Consider the following 16,695-nt stretch of genomic DNA (forward strand, 5'->3'; position numbering starts at 1 on the left):
TTGAACGGTTTTGACTCTGGGAAGAGCACAGGACTAGAATCCCAGCCATTTAGGTAAATCCCACATGGATTACGTTATATATTGCAAACTTGACATTACTGCTTATTTCTGCAGGTTTTGGTACTGCTGCTGTGTCTACAAATGCTGCAATGCCATCATTTACATTCGGTCTCCCATCATCGTCCTCTGAATCTTCTCAAACATTAGGTAGCACAGGAAGTTTTAAATTTGGAGAACAAAGTAGCTTTAAATTCGGCATTGCATCCGAATCTGCATCGTCCAACACTGTGACTGGAGGATTTAAGTTTCCTACTGGTTCAGGGGACTTCAAGTTTGGAGTTTCTTCCTCAGACTCTAAATCAGAAGACAGTAAGAAAGAAAGTAAAAGTAACATTTTTACCTTTGGACTTCCATCTACAAGCAGTCAGGCTCCTTCAACATTTCAGTTCGGAACAACGAGTCTGGGGCAGCAGGAAAAGAAAGAGGAACCACCAGTTTTGGGAGGTTTTGGTTTCGCTGCAACTTCTACTTCTTCCATAGCTACTAATGAGAATAAAACTGGAGTCAGTGGCTTCACTTTTGGAACTATGGCAGAAAAGGACGTAGCATCACCTGCTTTGCCATTTAAGAAGTCAGATGAGAAGAAGGATGAAACTGTTTCAATGAAGGGAAGCTTCTCTTTCGGCAGTGTGGAGTCTGCACCTGCTTCACAGTTTGTTTTGGGAAGGGCAGAAGAGAAACAGGACTCTGTCACTTCTGCTGGTCCGTTAGCATTTGGAAAGAAAGCTGACAATGAAGAGTTAAAGGCACAGCCTATCTTTTCATCTGGGACAGCTGAGCATACCAAAGAGGAGAGCACAGCAAAACCTGTATTCAATTTTAGTTTTGGTAAACCATCGGAAAAGGAAAGTGAGCAGGCAAAGGCACCTTTTGCATTTGGGGCACAAACCAGTACTTGCGGTAAACAGAACATCTTTTGCCTTCACTTCTCTGCTCATCTCTATCAAATAATACCTCTGAGGCTGTACTGGACAAAATCTATGGGATTTATATACTACTGGCAGCCTGTCTTTAGTTCTAGTTGTTGTGTAGACAATATGTGGCAATTTCTTTGTAGATTTCAGTGAGTTTTAATGCTACATTTAGACAAAAAGAATTGCCACACCTTAAGGAACCTGTATCACTGCTTGTATAAGCACAGGAATTGTACTGTCTCAGTAGTAGCAGTGATAAAAGCTATAATATGGTGCAGTATAGAGGCCTCATACTAGTGTTTTTTATAGTGAAAGGGAAGGAGAGAGGGAACATCCTATTTCCACCTACTTGCAGATCTGCTGCAGTTTTTCTACTGCTACAAATGTACAAAAATCACTTCATAGATACTGCACAGTTTTGTATTCCTTTAATTTGTTGAAAGTTTGCAGTGGAGGATTAAAGGAGGATGGTTGCTGCGTGGAAAGTTTTTGGTTGTTAAATTCCATTTGTGTGACTTAGTAGTAACTGTTTCCTTCCTTTCAGATCAAGGAGCATCCTTCAGCTTCTTGAACTCCAGTTCCTCCAGCACAGCTGCACCCACTACTTCAGCCAACAGCAGCAGCATGTTTGGCAGCACCCTCTCCTCCTCAAACCCTCAGCCAGTTCCCGCTCCCTTTGTGTTTGGACAACCCAGCAACACTGTGACCAGCTCTGTTTTTGGCAATCCTGCAGAATCTGCAACATCTCAGTCATTTGGGTTCTCTCAAGAAAACAAACCAGCAGCCACATCTTCCAGCACTGGCTCGACTCTTACTCCATTTCTCTTTGGTTCAGGAGAGAGCAGTACCAATGCAGCAAATTCAGGATTTACTTTTGGAGCAACAACTACTTCAAGTTCAACAGGTACATTTTAAATAGATGCTCTTCTCATTTTCTCATTTTTGCCATTATGTAGTGGATTAAGGAGATGTACTGTTTCATGAATAATTTACTTTGGAAAATGTGCAGGCTAAATGCATGGAAGTAGAGAAAAATACTGAGTATTTGTATTCAGCAATGTTAATTTGGGCTCATTTTTCTTCAGTGTGGGAAATAGAGTTTAGGAATGAACTGGCACCAGAGTTGTTTTATGCAAAGGACAAACCTTTACTGGATTCAAATTTGCATGGGAGCTTTTCACTGTGAGAATGATAATTTCTTTCTTCAATCACTGTCAGTCCAGTGTTTAGAGCTAGAAGTCAATGAATTACAACTTTCCTGCTTTTTTGCTCCTATACCTAAAACTCTGAACTGTCGGAAATAATGTCAAGATTTGCCAAGTCCTTCCCTCACAAGTATATATAAATAGAGTACCTTGACATGCAGTCAGTGCTGCTTAAGGGCTGGTTTCTACTAAAGGATCATGGCCACTGCATGTTAATTTTCTAGGAATTTAGAGAAAACAGCAATAAGAAATACAGAGTTTCTTCACGTTTTATGTTTGTTACTCCGCTGCATGAATTGCATGAACAAATGCATGGCACAAGACTAAATCCACCAAATTATCTGTATTCCTATGAGCCATGCAGTATGTTGGAAATAAGATTGAACCTGTAAGGGAAAGACTCAATCTAGTTTGATCCTGATGGCTTAACTTTGTCAGTCACAAAAGTTTAATTTGCACACTTTTTTTGTGTACCAGAAACAGAGAAAACATTCCTAAATTACAACAACCAAACCGATCAATTTAACCCGCTTACAAATCAGTAACTTCTGGTGTAATTTTGTTAGTAGGTGACACCATATTTCAAACACCTTCACAAATTCAGAAACCTAAGTTTTACCATGTATCTCACCTTGGAAAGAAAGTCAGCCATTCCAAGTGATGGTGCAATTAGAGGGTATTTCTTGTTGCATGAGCATCAATAATGCTGTTTAAAATGTCCCTTTTGCATAGCAGATCTGCCATGTATGTTCAGAGTCACTGTTCAGTTGTGTTTCATTATTTCTGCTAGCCATGCAGCTAAACAATTGGGCTGGTTGCCTGTTGATGATAGGTATAGAATTACTCTGCTAAACCAAGTTTTTGAGATTACTACAAGGTTGATTTGGTCTCCTGAAGTTGATAATGGTAAACACTTGAACAGGGGAGGGGTGCAGTTGCTGACAAGAAAAGATACATGTTCTCCTAGTTGTAATAAATCAGGAGCTGTATTTTGCATGTCTCAAAAATCTAATTTGAATGAATATTCCACGTGTGTGGTAGAAACAGCTTTTAGTAAATACAGATTAAAACATATTGTTTGTAGGAATCTATCTGTACAACATGAAGAGGCAACCAATGCGTTTGAGATTTAATTTTGTCTGTCTCTCAAAAACATGGTGTTTCTCATGTTACTTAAAAGAAAAGGTGCAATTCCTGTTGTGGCTGAGATAGTATCTGTTTTATATACTCACACAAGTAGTTTGAAATTAAGATGAGTATTCAGCTACCAGACCTGAGGCTTGAGAACCTTTTGTTTCTGGATTCATTCTTGAGGGCGGGAGGGAAAGGGCCCCTACTGACATCCCTCTCTGTCCCCCAAGGGTCATCGTCTTCGTTTCTGTTTGGCTCTGGGCCTCCAGCGCCGGCTGCTGGCCCAGCCCTTGGCGCCGGTCAGCCACCAGCATTTTGGCCAAGCCCAGGCTCCAGCCAGCCAAGTGCTCCAAGTTTTGGATCGCTGTCGACAACGTTGTTTTCTGCTGGCTCTCACCCTGCTCCTTCTGCCTTTGGCTCGGTGACGAGCAGCACTCAGCCCTCTGTGTTCGGACAGCAGGCAACCCAACAGCCAGCTTTTGGCTCTGGTACCCCCAGTGCTGGTGAGTGCTGATCATCCTCTTCCCTTTTGGTCTCAAAGGTTATGTAGTTTATTTTCTTTTTCATGAAGTGCACCATAAATTACATGGAGAAAGATGACTTTGGCATTGCACATGTATTTAAATATAGGAATTGCCCTCCATAAAAATAAAGGTATAGGGTTGTGATTTATGTCCTAGTCCTGACTGTGGAGACACAACGTGTCAGGGGTATCCAGCTTCACAGTAAGCCTTCTCCACAAGACTTAGCAGACATAGAGGTTGCAACTCTACCACTAAATTTTGAGCTTTATTTTCTTTAGAAACCTAATGATTAAAAGGAATTGTTGAAAACCATGGAGTAATCACTGGTAAGATTGTGCAAAACAAAATAGCAGATGCACTGCAAAATTGTTATTTTTTGATTTGAGAAATTCTTAGTTATCTTCTAACAGGCTTCATTGTATAAACTACAGTCAGAATTGTTTGGGGGGCTTTTTAAGCATTTATGGATTAAGACTGTATTTGAAGATTTTTTTACCAATGCAGTATAAAATGCCATGGAAAAGGGGCAGAGAATGAACCTTATAATTTAAGAAAGACCTTTTCCGTACTAGTAATAATTAAAAAACAAAAACAGTGCCAGAATGTCTATTTGATATCATATCAAATACTGAAGGGGGAAAGCCTCCTTTTTTCCTCTCAGAAGTTGTACAAAATAGCCTCCATTAAAAGTAACTGACGTTTTTGTACTAATCAGTAGATTAGTACAAGCAGATTAGTGCACAACACATCACTCAGTCGATCTTCATTAATCAGGTAGCAGCTTAAAGGTAAAGTTCTCCCTGAATTGTCTGTGTTACTTATCAGTTGCTCTGATGGTTGGAATGATTGGGTTTTTTTAAGATGAGGTGCTATTAGTATATTGAAGGAAAGGAAGTCCCCAGATCAACTGCATGAACACAGGAAAGTTTACCTGGATATAAATTTACAGTTTAAGACTTGATTAATAAACTTCAGTATGCACAGGTATAAATTTAATGGTGCCACAGAAGTTAGCAAACAACAAATTATCAGTATGCCAGCAGTATTACTTTAAAAATTCCTCAATCTGTCTGAATGGATTCATTCAATAAACTGTTCCTGTAGTAATCTGACACTTCTGGTGCACCCCCCCAACTTTGTCATCTTAAGCAACCTGTAAAAAACTTAATCTTTAAAGACAGTGGGGAAGAACATGAGGATTTTGCTGGAAAGGATGAACTCAAATTTCAGCTTTCTTACTTCCTTCTGCTTCCACCCCATCTTCCCAGGTTCTGTATTCCATTTTGGAAGTACTACTACTAATTTCAACTTTCCAAATAACCCAGGAGTATTCACTTTTGGTGCAAATCCTCCTGCACCAGCAGCTCCTGCACCGCCTTCTGGCACTCCAGGATTTTCGTTCAACCAGCCTGCAGCATTTACAGTGGGGTAAGAGACCGTATCAGAATTTCCCTTGAGCTTTGGGTAATATCAGTGGACAGTGTTCAGCCTCTACTGCTGTTAAATCATGAGGTGTTCAGATGAACCTTGGAGTTTGAAACTAAATTTGGCATCCTTCCTTGTATTAGCCTGACTGGCTAACTAAGCACCGGTATCTGTAAAGGAGCCTAGCTGTCAGGAATGTCACACATCAACACATGTGAGATTGTCTTGTTCTTGAAAGGTAGAACCCGTATCCAGCCATTATGCTGCTGCTTACCTTCTGAATAAGAGAGATTTAATTGGTTTCTGGAACTCTCTTCCTCCTGTTCGTCATTTGCTGCTTGTTGCCAGCTGGTAACTAGTGAGACAAGACTATGAAACAGTTGTTCTGGATTATCTACTCAGTGCTGCTACTGAATTTTCAGCTACACTGTCCTAAACTCTGAACTACTAATTTCTTTTAATAGGACTAATGGGAAAAATGTTTTCTCTGCCTCTGGATCTTCAGTTCCTGGTCGGAGGATAAAGACTGCAGTTAGACGTAGAAAGTAAACGCCTGATTGGTAAAGCATCAAAAACATTGGAAGCAGCTACTATCCTGAATTGTTCAGCTTCTACCCTGTCTGAATTGTTCAGCTACTATCCTGAAATGTTCAGCTACTACCCTGAATTGTTCAGTTACTGGGATTGTACCTCACACTGGCTTGTCGGAAGTCAGATCTGCCTAAAGGAATATAAAACTTAGCTTTCCTGTCCTTCCCTTCCCTCTCCCTGTTACATTTTTTTTTGGTAGCAAGTAAAGTTGGCAACAAGGCTGTTCTCAAGCAAAAGTCTCAAGTTACTTCTTTCACTGACTTGGCATGGTCTGGCTGTAGCCCTGAGTAGAGCCTGCACAGTGAATGGCTTGTCCGATACCTCTTCATCCGCACCACTACGTGCGCTCATCCGCGTTTACTGACGCCTCGAAATTGTAATTATATCAGCGAGGGATGCTGTATAGAGTAGAGAATGTTGATAACGAATGATTTTTATGCTGAGTTTGTGCTGGTGTATGTGTGAAGTGAATGAGTTTGGGTGTATTGTGCACTAAAATTTTCTGATAGAGGAAGACTGATTAAAGGATGATCCATGCTAAGGACTTGTTAGATCTGTAGTTCTTCATTTAATAATTATATGCTATTTCTATATTTTCATTCTTACAGCCCTTTATCACCTGTCTCGCCTTGTTATTTTATTATGAAACGTGTAAATACAATTTTGTTTCTCTATGTACTTTTTTGGCATAACAAATCTGTGAAATTGAAATTTTAATTTTGTGTGTTACAGCCATTTTTGTTTAGTATTGTCTCAGATTTTATGTAAATCCCATTATTCAAAGTTGCCTAAATCCATTTAGAAAATCTTAAAAATTGGGAATTCTTAAAGTAAATTTATTGGCTTTTCTGATCCATTTTTGTTTGGACCAAAAACCAGTATTGTACAAAGTATTAAGTATATATTTTTATATTTACTGAAATGGACTGTGGTGACTTTGGATAATAAGGAAAAGTTTAATATTAAAGCCATGTTTATTACAGTATAATTAACATGTTAAACCATGGGATAAATGCCATCAATAAAAACTGCGAAAGATTACCTGGCACTTTTAACTTTCCATAAAGGCATCCCTAGCTGTAACAGTATGAGGTGTTCCCTCTATCTGAGCAATGTCACATGCTTTCTTCAACCTCTGTGTTTTTGCATTGATTTTAGAGGATCTTAAATAAGTTAGAGGTCTCCTGTTGGAAAGAGAGTTTTATTGTAGGCTGAAGCTTGGAGCAGTTTATCAATGTCTCAGCTGACTGCAGTTAATTTTTTATAGTGCTATTAAAAAACCCCAACCTAATATTGTAAACATTCACCACTGTTCTAACTGGAAAGATTATAAATGAGTAATGGGGGGGAGGGGGGTCCACTTCGGTAGCAGTTATGGGAGCTTCTTGGAGAACAGACATTATTCTAGTAAAATCAGAGGAAATGCTTGTTCATCTGGGGGCCCACAGCTGCATTTGTACCAAGTCACAGCAGTCTTACCTCTGACTCAGACACGATTTCTGCCCTCACCTAGATGGGCAGAGACCTGCATCGCTGACAATGCTGTAACTGTCTTCAGAGGCTCTGCTGGAGCCTTGGCTGGCACTTCTGCCATGCATCCCAGCTCCTACAGGTGCTGCTGGTACGAGGTGAAATACCTTTCAAGCACAAGCTAGACACGACAGTAGGGCAAAGGCCAGCTGCTCTTTCCAGGTGTAGAGCTCCAGTCACTGTTTCTAGAAATAGAAAACTCTCAGCACCTCAACTTTCAAACCACACACACACACTGCTGTTCAGGCAGGCAGATCATGCCACTGTAGCCATGAAAGGATTATATGCAGTTACCTGTTTCCAGATGTCTACATGTGAAAAATCCCATAGATTTCCACTTTCTCCCCCTTAGCCATAAATCACCTGCCAAGCACTTGTCCTTCAAGCAGAAACAAGCCACATCTGGGATGCAGCTTGCCTAAGAGACAAACTAAAAGCTAGCACAACAAGTGTATACACATTTCCATGGACAGGCTGTGTGTTCTTGGCTTGTAATTTTTTAATTCCCCTCCTGTGGAAGGGGTGGTATTTTTCTGCAGGGTAGGAGGATACCTTCCCTCATACTTGAATTGGTAGTAATGAAGTATTAGCCAACAGTTTCGCTTTTCTCTTCTTCCCCCATCCCCTTTTGAATCCTAGTTTTTAGGTCACTGCTACAGTAAAGAGAACAGAAGCTCTTGTTGTATTCACACTGCAATTGTGAATAAGCAAAATTCACCCTAGAAAGGACTTTTAAGTTTAGCTTTCATCAGGCTGATTGCCATGCCCATCAGTGCTTAAGTCTGAAAGAATGGAGCACAAGTCCTGTGAGGAGCAGCTGAGGGAATTGGGGGTGTTTAGCCAGGAAAAAAGGAGGCTCAGGGGTGACCTTATTCTCCACCACTACCTTCTGAAAGGAGGGTGTAGCCGGGTGGGGGTTGGTCTCTCACCCCCGGTAACAAGTGGCAGGACAAGGAAATGGCCTCAGGTTGGTCCCAGGAGGTTTAGACTGGACCTTAGGAAAAAAAATTTTAATGGAAAGGGCTGTCAAGCATTGGAAGAGGCTGCCAATGTAAGTATCACCACCCCTGGCAGTATTCAAAAAACATGATTGAGCAAAGACTCTAAAAACAGTGGTTTAGCCACAACAACTTTTTAAATATTTATTTTTGAAGTAAAGAAAAAGTAGTTATCTAAACAGTTAGTGACCTCATTCTGGAGACATAATGGATGGCAAAATGTCATTCTTCCACTATTAAGCATTGGATCTAGTCCTGAATCATCATTCCGAATGAAAACTGAAATGCATACACAGTACAGCTATACATGGAAGAACATGACTTGTCAAACAAAAATATTGCAGCATATGAACACATTACTGAGTAAGTTACTACACCTGGAGACAAGAGCAATAACCAAACTCTCAAACATTTCTACTGTCAACCAAGCCATTGTCCAAAACTGAAAGCAGGGCAAGAACTTCAGCTACTGCGTGCCATATTATGCCTAGGAGAGGAGCACACAAAAACTGGGATCAAAGAATTCCAAACTCTGACTCAAAGTTCAGTAAAACATTAATACTGCTTATATTCATTTCCTGGGATGCTAATAACAATAAATGAATCATCTAAGCTGTATAGTCATGCAAAATATTAGGTTTCTTTATTCAGTATTTAAGTTATTCTGAATATACAAACAATTAGCCAGAATGATAAAGTGAAAATAACCAGTATTTGTACTTCTGCAGATTTACACCCATAACACATTTCAGTTTATGTTTTCTGCATGCTCCTGAAACACATGCAGCTCTTCTGCTCTGCATTATATGCAAGAACTAGACAAGTGTTTTCACTCCAAAGAGAAGCAAAGAAGTTACCTTTCATTAGCATGGTCTGTACTGTTCATGGCTCCAGAATTATTTACACACACCAGATCACTAACACTGCAGTGTAACATACCCTTCCCAGAGGAAAAAGCAGCTATTATTTCACCTCTTCATTAGCTTGGACAAGTGAAGTAAGTGACAATGCTTGAGACAATCATGCAAAAAAGCTTTACACATCAATGTTGTGAGAAAATACTTAAAAGGTGAGGGAATATGATCTGTGAAGCAATAATAAAAGACACTGATAACCAGTGCTGATCTCTCTTCCTGCATACATGGCAATTTAATTAACATCATTTGCCTTGCTGTCTAATACTGCAGGTCTCTTCCCCCTTATCCTTTGACAGGCAACTGCCTGGAAAACTTCATTTTCTAGTTACCTGCCAACATCCAAAACTGTAGGAGCAGTATTTCTTTTAAGGTGGAGTATTTCTAGGGATCTGCTTTCCAAAGAGTGACAAATGAACAGCTCCTTCTTGCAGTTAAAACAGACAGTCTTGTCTCATCAGTCGGAGGCTAATACTCCTGGATTTAATACATGTTCCCTCTCCCAAACTTCTGTGGCATGTATGAAAACTCCAATACTTCAAAGGTAGTTGCTGGCATCATACATTTTCTTTAGCTTCTGAATCAGTTCCCATTTAATTAGGGCAAAAGATTCCAACAGACACCTCAATTTCAGTTCTGGGGTAGGTCTTTATTCACTGGGGTTTGGCAGGGGTGTTCAGAACCAGTCTGAAAATCTCTTTTTTTGGTATCATCTGACTCCGTTTCTTCTGACCACAATAGTTCCTGCTACAATATCATAGGCTGTTCTGTTATGCTGGAAAAACAGCAGTGTAATGAACGCAGGAAAAAATGATGCAATAGAAAAATTCTTGATCAAAGCTCGTACTGTGGACCTGAAATCAGAATAGAAGATTCAGTGCATTGTTTTCATTTTTCTGCTTATATTCGTAAACTTCCAAGTTTAGCACCCAAGTTTTGCACAGCACAAAAGTCAAGCTCTAGAGGAGATTTAACCACCTACCCTGAAAAATACTCCATGGGACTGAATAATTACCATTTTATTCTTAGATCACAGAATCTGACAATAGCTCTTGCAGTCTAATTATTGCAAAGGTCAACAACAAAGCAGTGGTGAACTTCCTTCCAAATCCCACACTTTCAGTACTGTTAACCTGAATGCAACGTGACTGAGCCAGGAGCACTTACGTTGTCATACTGACATTAGAAGACGGAATGACTAACACACGGCTGGGTGCAATAAGTACAGATGTTTCACATGTCACAACTCGCAGGCCAAGCAAGAATTTCCCTGGGGTTGCTCCACCTGCTCCCCAAATACAGATTATCTGTAAAAGAAAGGTTATTTCAATTCCACACACCACCATGTTGTTGACAGGTCTAGCAAACTTGGTTATCCTCAGAACTATGTGAATGTCATAAGCTTCAACATAATCCAAAATACTGTAAAGAGGATTTACTTTATTGGCCAATGGTAACATAATTTTTTAAAACCATTTCTTCAACAACTCAAAACTGTTAATTATAAGAGTTAATGTTTATGAGTAGTTACCTCATAAAAGCAGACTAATAACCTGTAGATGAGAGCTACTATCATCATTTTCTGCAAATCTTCCATGGACGTATCTTCATCTATTTCTTCTACGATGTAATGCATGGCAAATTTAGAGATGTCCCTGTACAAAATAAAACTGAACTTTAAAACCATCCTTCTCCCAATACCAGTATGACCCCTTTAATACCAGAATTCACTCCCTCTGTTCTGGTATTACAAAAGAACAAAAGCTCCTTGCCCTCTCTGATACTAAGCAAGCCATTAAAATTCAGAACACTCAGTTTCATTCTGAGTTGCTGTCTAGTTTGTTTTGTCTTTTTAATTAAGAAAAGATCATTCTTTATTACCACTTTTGCACAATGGTGTCCCTGGGTAGTGAACTGCAGAACTGTTCTGAAAATTCTCACAGTCCTTGGGAGGTAAACAGATTCTGCATGTAACCATCTAACTTGATATAAATGGAAGGCATCCAAGTCTCCAAGTATCTTTCTTACACAAACACTCAAGGAAAAAGAAAAGGGCACATTCTTCATGAATGCAAGGGAGAAGTTGCAAGTCTCCTTAAGGAATCAAGGGAGTTTTATATCCTCCTTTGCCTGATCAGGGTTCTCATCAGGGTTCCTCATTCTCATTCTTTACTGCTCACTATATTCTTCTGGAGGCACCTTGGTATGCAATAGGAAGATTTAAACATAAAGCAATTGAAACCTTATGGTTTTTAGCCTAACAGAGCTATGTGAAGCATCCATTTGGAGTTAATGGCATATTTTCATAAGATGAACCCCACAGATTTAACATTCTTATCTGATACGTGGAACGGATATACTTGCAACACATTAAGGCAAGAATTTTTCACTCATGCATCTAAATAAGGCTCACATGAAAACATGCAGTCCCAATTCAAAACAGTTCATCTAATATTTGTACTACTTGCCCTCCTCTTTATTCAGACTTAAGGGCTGAAAAAAATCCAAAACAACCCAGGAGTTAAGAAAACGGTGTAGCACAACCTGGATTTCCCTTCAATACAGCTTTGGCCTGAAGTATCTTTCTTGAGCCTGTAAGGACATAGTTTTTTCATGACAACTCAGCTAACCACAAGCACACCATGTCTCGAGCAAAAGCCCCCAGAATGTTTCTCTGAAGTTCCCTGTAAGCAACTGACTGTCTCACAAAACTATTAATATTGAAAATGCTGTAAATTACTCTTTCACCACTCTACAGCAGCAATATAGTTGTTCCCTATCTTTCCAGTACTTCATTTTGTATCATTCTCCACCTACTAAGGCCAAAATAGAAACACAAGCTGTCACGTTACGGGTGGTCAGATTTGGCGACTAAACAGAAACAAACGTTTGGCATTTCAGTTGCTGCTTATCTGAACAAAACCCACCGATCACTGATCATTTACACTGGCATATTTATTGTTTTGGATTTGACCCTCTTCCACACCCCTTCCAAGCCACAGCTGAAGGTGACTGGAAGATGTTACCTGTACAGTATTGCTTTACAGTCAGGCAACGTTTGGATGGTTCTTGAGCAGAAAGCCTGAGTTCTGAAATGTGTTTGTACAGTAGTGGAATTATCAACTACACCAAGATCTCATCTCTTAATCAGACTGAAATATTTGATTACACCAACCCAAAGCAAGTAACTGAGTTAAGGAGTAAGATATCTACAGTTAAAGAAGCAGCTAAAAAAGGAAATCTTTGAGGTAAATTACTACATCTGTATACAAAACCGTGAAATGACGAATCTTTCAGTCTAGTGTACAGTTGATGCACACAATGCACTTTTTAAGAAACCAAATTTACACCCAGTAAAGCCTGCAGTGTGGCAGCATTCCTAGCAACCAGGCTGTATTTTCCAAGTACATACATATCTGATATGCTTGATCAGAATTTTTTTTTGGTGGAGGGTGGTTAGCATTGTTTAGGTCAGAAATCTAAAACACAGCACCACAGAAGATACTATGAAGAAAATTAACTTCATCCCAGCCAGAACTATTACATTTTTAAAAGCTGTTTAACAAGTTTATTTGTCAGTGTTTTTCTTTGAAAATTATAAAGGACTTTTTAATGTCCAAGTCTAATCTTTCTTCAGTAGAGAGTTTGTGAGCTATGGACCCATACAAATTCTGTGTTTCCATCAGCTGATCCAAAATCAGGATGTATTTACAAGGAAGTTAGCCTAGTGGTGCTTTTTCCTCAACTTCTGTCAGTTATTTAATGATATCATATGCATAAACACACCATAACTACAACCTGACACCTCAACAAGCATGAAACACTTAAAGCTGTATGTAACAAAGCTTTAAATTGTTCAACTTACTTTATTCCACTGAGGTGCATAATACTTAAAATGATGGTTGCCTTTATAAAGAACAGAATAAAAAAATCCACCATCTCTGCTATGAATCTGTGTGCCAGTGAAGGGATAAGGAACTCCCGACCTGCAACAGAAATAGTTCACATTACCCAGATTTTACTGCACTAACACAAAGTTAACACTAACATCTAAAGAACAACCCACATGAACCTCTCTGCAAGAACATAATCAAGAGCTTGATCTCGGCTCACATGTTCTTCAAGAAAACTTATAAAAATGTATGCATAAAATATAATCTGAATTGTTTAAGTTGAATTAGAAGAACCTTCTTTAAGAACTTTAACTCTTTCGGAACTGAGTCCCCTCATAATTAGGACCACAGGCAAAATCATGCCCTACTAAAGAACTGAAGTACATTGAAGATGCATCAGTTTTTGTGTTCTTTTGTTTAGAACAACCTCATAGAGACCAGATTTATGTAAATCTGAGAGGTCAGATTAAAATGAAAATTAGATCTACCAAAATTTTTCTATCCATCAGCACCAAGGCTTCCATGTATACCAAGTACCAGCTCTCAGAGTAAAACAGCCTATTTTGTCTCCACTCAGACACAAACAGGAATGGATGAAAATATCAGTCATACTTGACATAAACATTTTTACAGACTACTTATAATAAAACACAGCATACTGCTCTACCCCCAGGCAGAAAACATTAACACGTTTCTCCTATTTAACTGGTCAAGTGCAAATGGGCACAAAGTAAGGAGTCACAAGCTTTTGTTTCTCAGGTTATTTAAGCAGAGAAAACATTAAAGAGTTTCTTGGAAACTTTCCAAGAAACAGAGTTGCAAAATAATTTCATCTGGACCCAGCTACTCTACTTCCCAAAGGACGAACATGACTCTCACATGAAACCTGCAACGACTCAAGTCAAAACTTCACTGAGAAATGCCCTTCTGCTACCAGATGGAACCTGTGGGAAACAGTGACTGGGCTTGTTACTGTTTCTGAGAATACTTATCCCCACACACAGAAAGGACAGAAGAGGAAGGAAAATCATACCACACTCTAATCTCAAAAAACATAATTTCATCTAAATTTCATTTAGAATAAGCCTCCCCAGTTCAGCTGCTGAGACTGATGCTGCCAGCCATGGCCCTGTGAGCTGTGTGTGCCAAGCCAAAAGCCCACAGAACTTTTAAATGAGGTAAGGAGAATCAGGCAGGGATCAGGTAAGAGCCAGCACTTATTTAACATACCTGGGTTTATACAGCTTCATTTCATACCTGCTGCACTGATCGCTCTGCATCGATAGTATCAAGTACCATGACTTACATGTATAATACTAAAATGGATTCCATTGGCATTGTCAAAGCCTGTCCAAGCTGTCTGTTAAATTCTCATTAGAGATTCTTCAACTAAGGCAGGAGGGAACATAGCCAGTCTCCCAATCCTGGCTTGAATACACAGTGCCAGGTGAAAGCTTTCATTTGCTCTGTTAAAAGCAGCACATTTGTTAAAGTTGGTGGCAGAGACTGATTTATTCACCATTGAATAAATAAATTAAATGACTGCATAAAGAAGAAGCTCCATGGGGCTAGGAAATAAGTATTCAAATTATGTTCAACTCCATCACATTAAGAAATCTTGGCAACCCTTAGACTCTGGCAGATTTACATTGCAGTGATTCAAGATGTTCCTCACATCAGAAATCCACTCTTTTGCCAAGGGTTGCCACTGGTTCAGCAAGGACAGCCAAATGCAACATCCATCCAGCTCAACGTCCAGGATTTAGCATCCACATAGTGCTTAACAAGGGTTTGCACTGCTCAGCCACAGGGCAGATGAGGCTTGGATGCACCTTTTGCCCTGCTGTTCCTAACGGATGAGCAGTAGTCTCCTGCAGTAAGGCAGGGAGCAACCAGGAGAGGAAGTGTCTTAAATCATGGTGACTGTTCACAGAGCCTGCCACTGCCCAGGGTGCTGTTAGTATTGGTGCACTGGCACATACCTGCAGGCAGACTGAAGTGGCAGAGGCAGTTACAATCCCACTTTTTGACATCCCAGTTTAAAATCTGCAACATTAACATAAGCTGTCACTTATTTCAGCTTACGTAAGCACAGGGGCTGTACACTGCATTAGCACAGGGACAGATACATGACCTGCCCTGCCGAGCCTGCTGTGTGGGCAATAATCTACAGCAGGGAAGAAGGAGCCATAATCACTTTAGCTATTCCAGATATAGCCATCTGCAACCTGAAGCCAAAGCACCAGCACAACAGTCTTTGTTTATAACTGTATTGTATCACTGGATCACATACCTAGTCCCTTAAGAAGGCCAGGTGTGTTGCAATATTCAGAATAACCACGTTCATCAGCATGAAATGCTATTTATGCCCTAAATTACCTTTAACATATGGAATTAGCTCCTGAAAAAACAGATAAAAATCCAAGAATCATTTCAGCCTAGCCTTTGTCCAACCCTCCTTTTAATGACTGGCAATATCAGTTCATAAGCAAACTATAATAGAATCAGGGCATAATTACAGAAAATACTATTTTGTGTTCTAACCACGTTTAAGCAACATCTGCTCAAAAACATAAGAAAGAAGCAAGCTCAGAAGCTTGATTTCCTTCCCTTGAAAATAAGGAAAAAGGAACGAAAAACATCTTCCACACACATACTGCTACTAAGCTTATAAACAATGTCAGAGATCAGCAATGTCGTACTTTGTCCTGCAGAGAGAAACGAGATCTGGCTTTCTTCCAAAGTCCTTCAGCAGTGCTCTTCTCCACAATTTCCTACCACTGCTCACAGTGGTACGAACATTCAAGGAATGTGACCTAGGCGTTCCTCAACTTGTGAGGAATTGTTGCTGCTCCAAGTTTTCCCTCTGATGTGATCAGAGTGAGTTTGCTTTACTCCTGAACAAATATAAACAGAAGGCCTGCTGTGCACTGCCTTCAATATTTACAGCTGCAACAGACGTCTGTTTATCTCGGATCCTGCTGCCTAAGCTTGTTCAATGTCAGCATATTTTCACTTCTCTGCTTCGATTTCACTAAATGATTTTATTTGAGCACCAAAAGCCCACTGAACCCAGGCAAAGTTAGTTTAGATGTCATCATCCAAACGGGCTACTTACAAAGCTAGATGCATTACAAGCCTGTGATGACAAGAATAAGTTCCACTGGAAAAAAAAAAAAAAATCAACTCCTTCGTATCCATGAAAACATCTTTACGAGCACTGAAGCTGTAAACTGTATACGCGAGTCAAACCCCCCAGACCTGCTTATGGACCGAGTTCTGAATTTACAACCTCGGTATCAGGGCTGTCACCCTGTATCTCAAACTTGTTTATGGACCAAGTTCTGGACTTACGATCTCGGTATTAGGGCTGTCACCCTGTGTCACAAGGCACAGCCACATGCCCGGGGCCGCAGCCAACGGAAGCGCAGCGACTCCCAACGTCGCACACCCCCGGCTTCCCTCTCCAGATCCCGGTTCCCGAAGCTGCGTCTCTCATCAGGCTCCTCT

General features: G+C 40.0%; 2 protein-coding genes across 2 annotated transcripts in view; one reads left to right on the forward strand and one right to left on the reverse strand.

Annotated features, from left to right (window-relative positions):
- Positions 1-6,891, forward strand: part of NUP153 (nucleoporin 153) — a 45,543-nt gene extending 38,652 nt beyond the window's left edge. The window contains exons 22-26 of the mRNA XM_017730632.1: positions 115-960; positions 1,519-1,878; positions 3,541-3,813; positions 5,103-5,262; positions 5,724-6,891. Coding sequence (XP_017586121.1) covers positions 115-960; positions 1,519-1,878; positions 3,541-3,813; positions 5,103-5,262; positions 5,724-5,808 — 1,724 coding nt within the window. The 3' untranslated portion in view covers positions 5,809-6,891. The remainder of the gene's footprint in view (positions 1-114; positions 961-1,518; positions 1,879-3,540; positions 3,814-5,102; positions 5,263-5,723) is intronic.
- Positions 6,892-8,496: 1,605 nt separating this feature from the next.
- On the reverse strand, positions 8,497-15,853 carry FAM8A1 (family with sequence similarity 8 member A1). The gene is made up of 4 exons (XM_017730660.1): positions 13,158-15,853; positions 10,824-10,947; positions 10,460-10,599; positions 8,497-10,146 (listed from the first exon to the last, which is right to left on the reverse strand). The coding sequence occupies exons 1-4, from the start codon at positions 13,229-13,231 to the stop codon at positions 10,002-10,004; spliced, it is 483 nt and encodes a 160-aa protein (XP_017586149.1). The 5' UTR covers positions 13,232-15,853; the 3' UTR covers positions 8,497-10,001.
- Between the last annotated feature and the right edge of the window lie 842 nt (positions 15,854-16,695).

The sequence above is a fragment of the Corvus brachyrhynchos genome, unplaced genomic scaffold (assembly GCF_000691975.1).
Source record: "Corvus brachyrhynchos isolate BGI_N302 unplaced genomic scaffold, ASM69197v1 scaffold43, whole genome shotgun sequence".
NCBI lineage: Eukaryota > Metazoa > Chordata > Aves > Passeriformes > Corvidae > Corvus > Corvus brachyrhynchos.

Bases quoted from the DNA above. Each gene is read 5' to 3' on its own strand.
- FAM8A1 (XM_017730660.1), bottom strand. From the start codon at position 13,231: ATGGTGGATTTTTTTATTCTGTTCTTTATAAAGGCAACCATCATTTTA. The intron at 10,948-13,157 runs GTAAGTTGAACA...TATTTTGTACAG, and splicing joins ATGCACCTCAGTGGAATAAA to GGACATCTCTAAATTTGCCA. The intron at 10,147-10,459 runs GTAAGTGCTCCT...TTCTGATTTCAG, and splicing joins TCTAATGTCAGTATGACAAC to GTCCACAGTACGAGCTTTGA.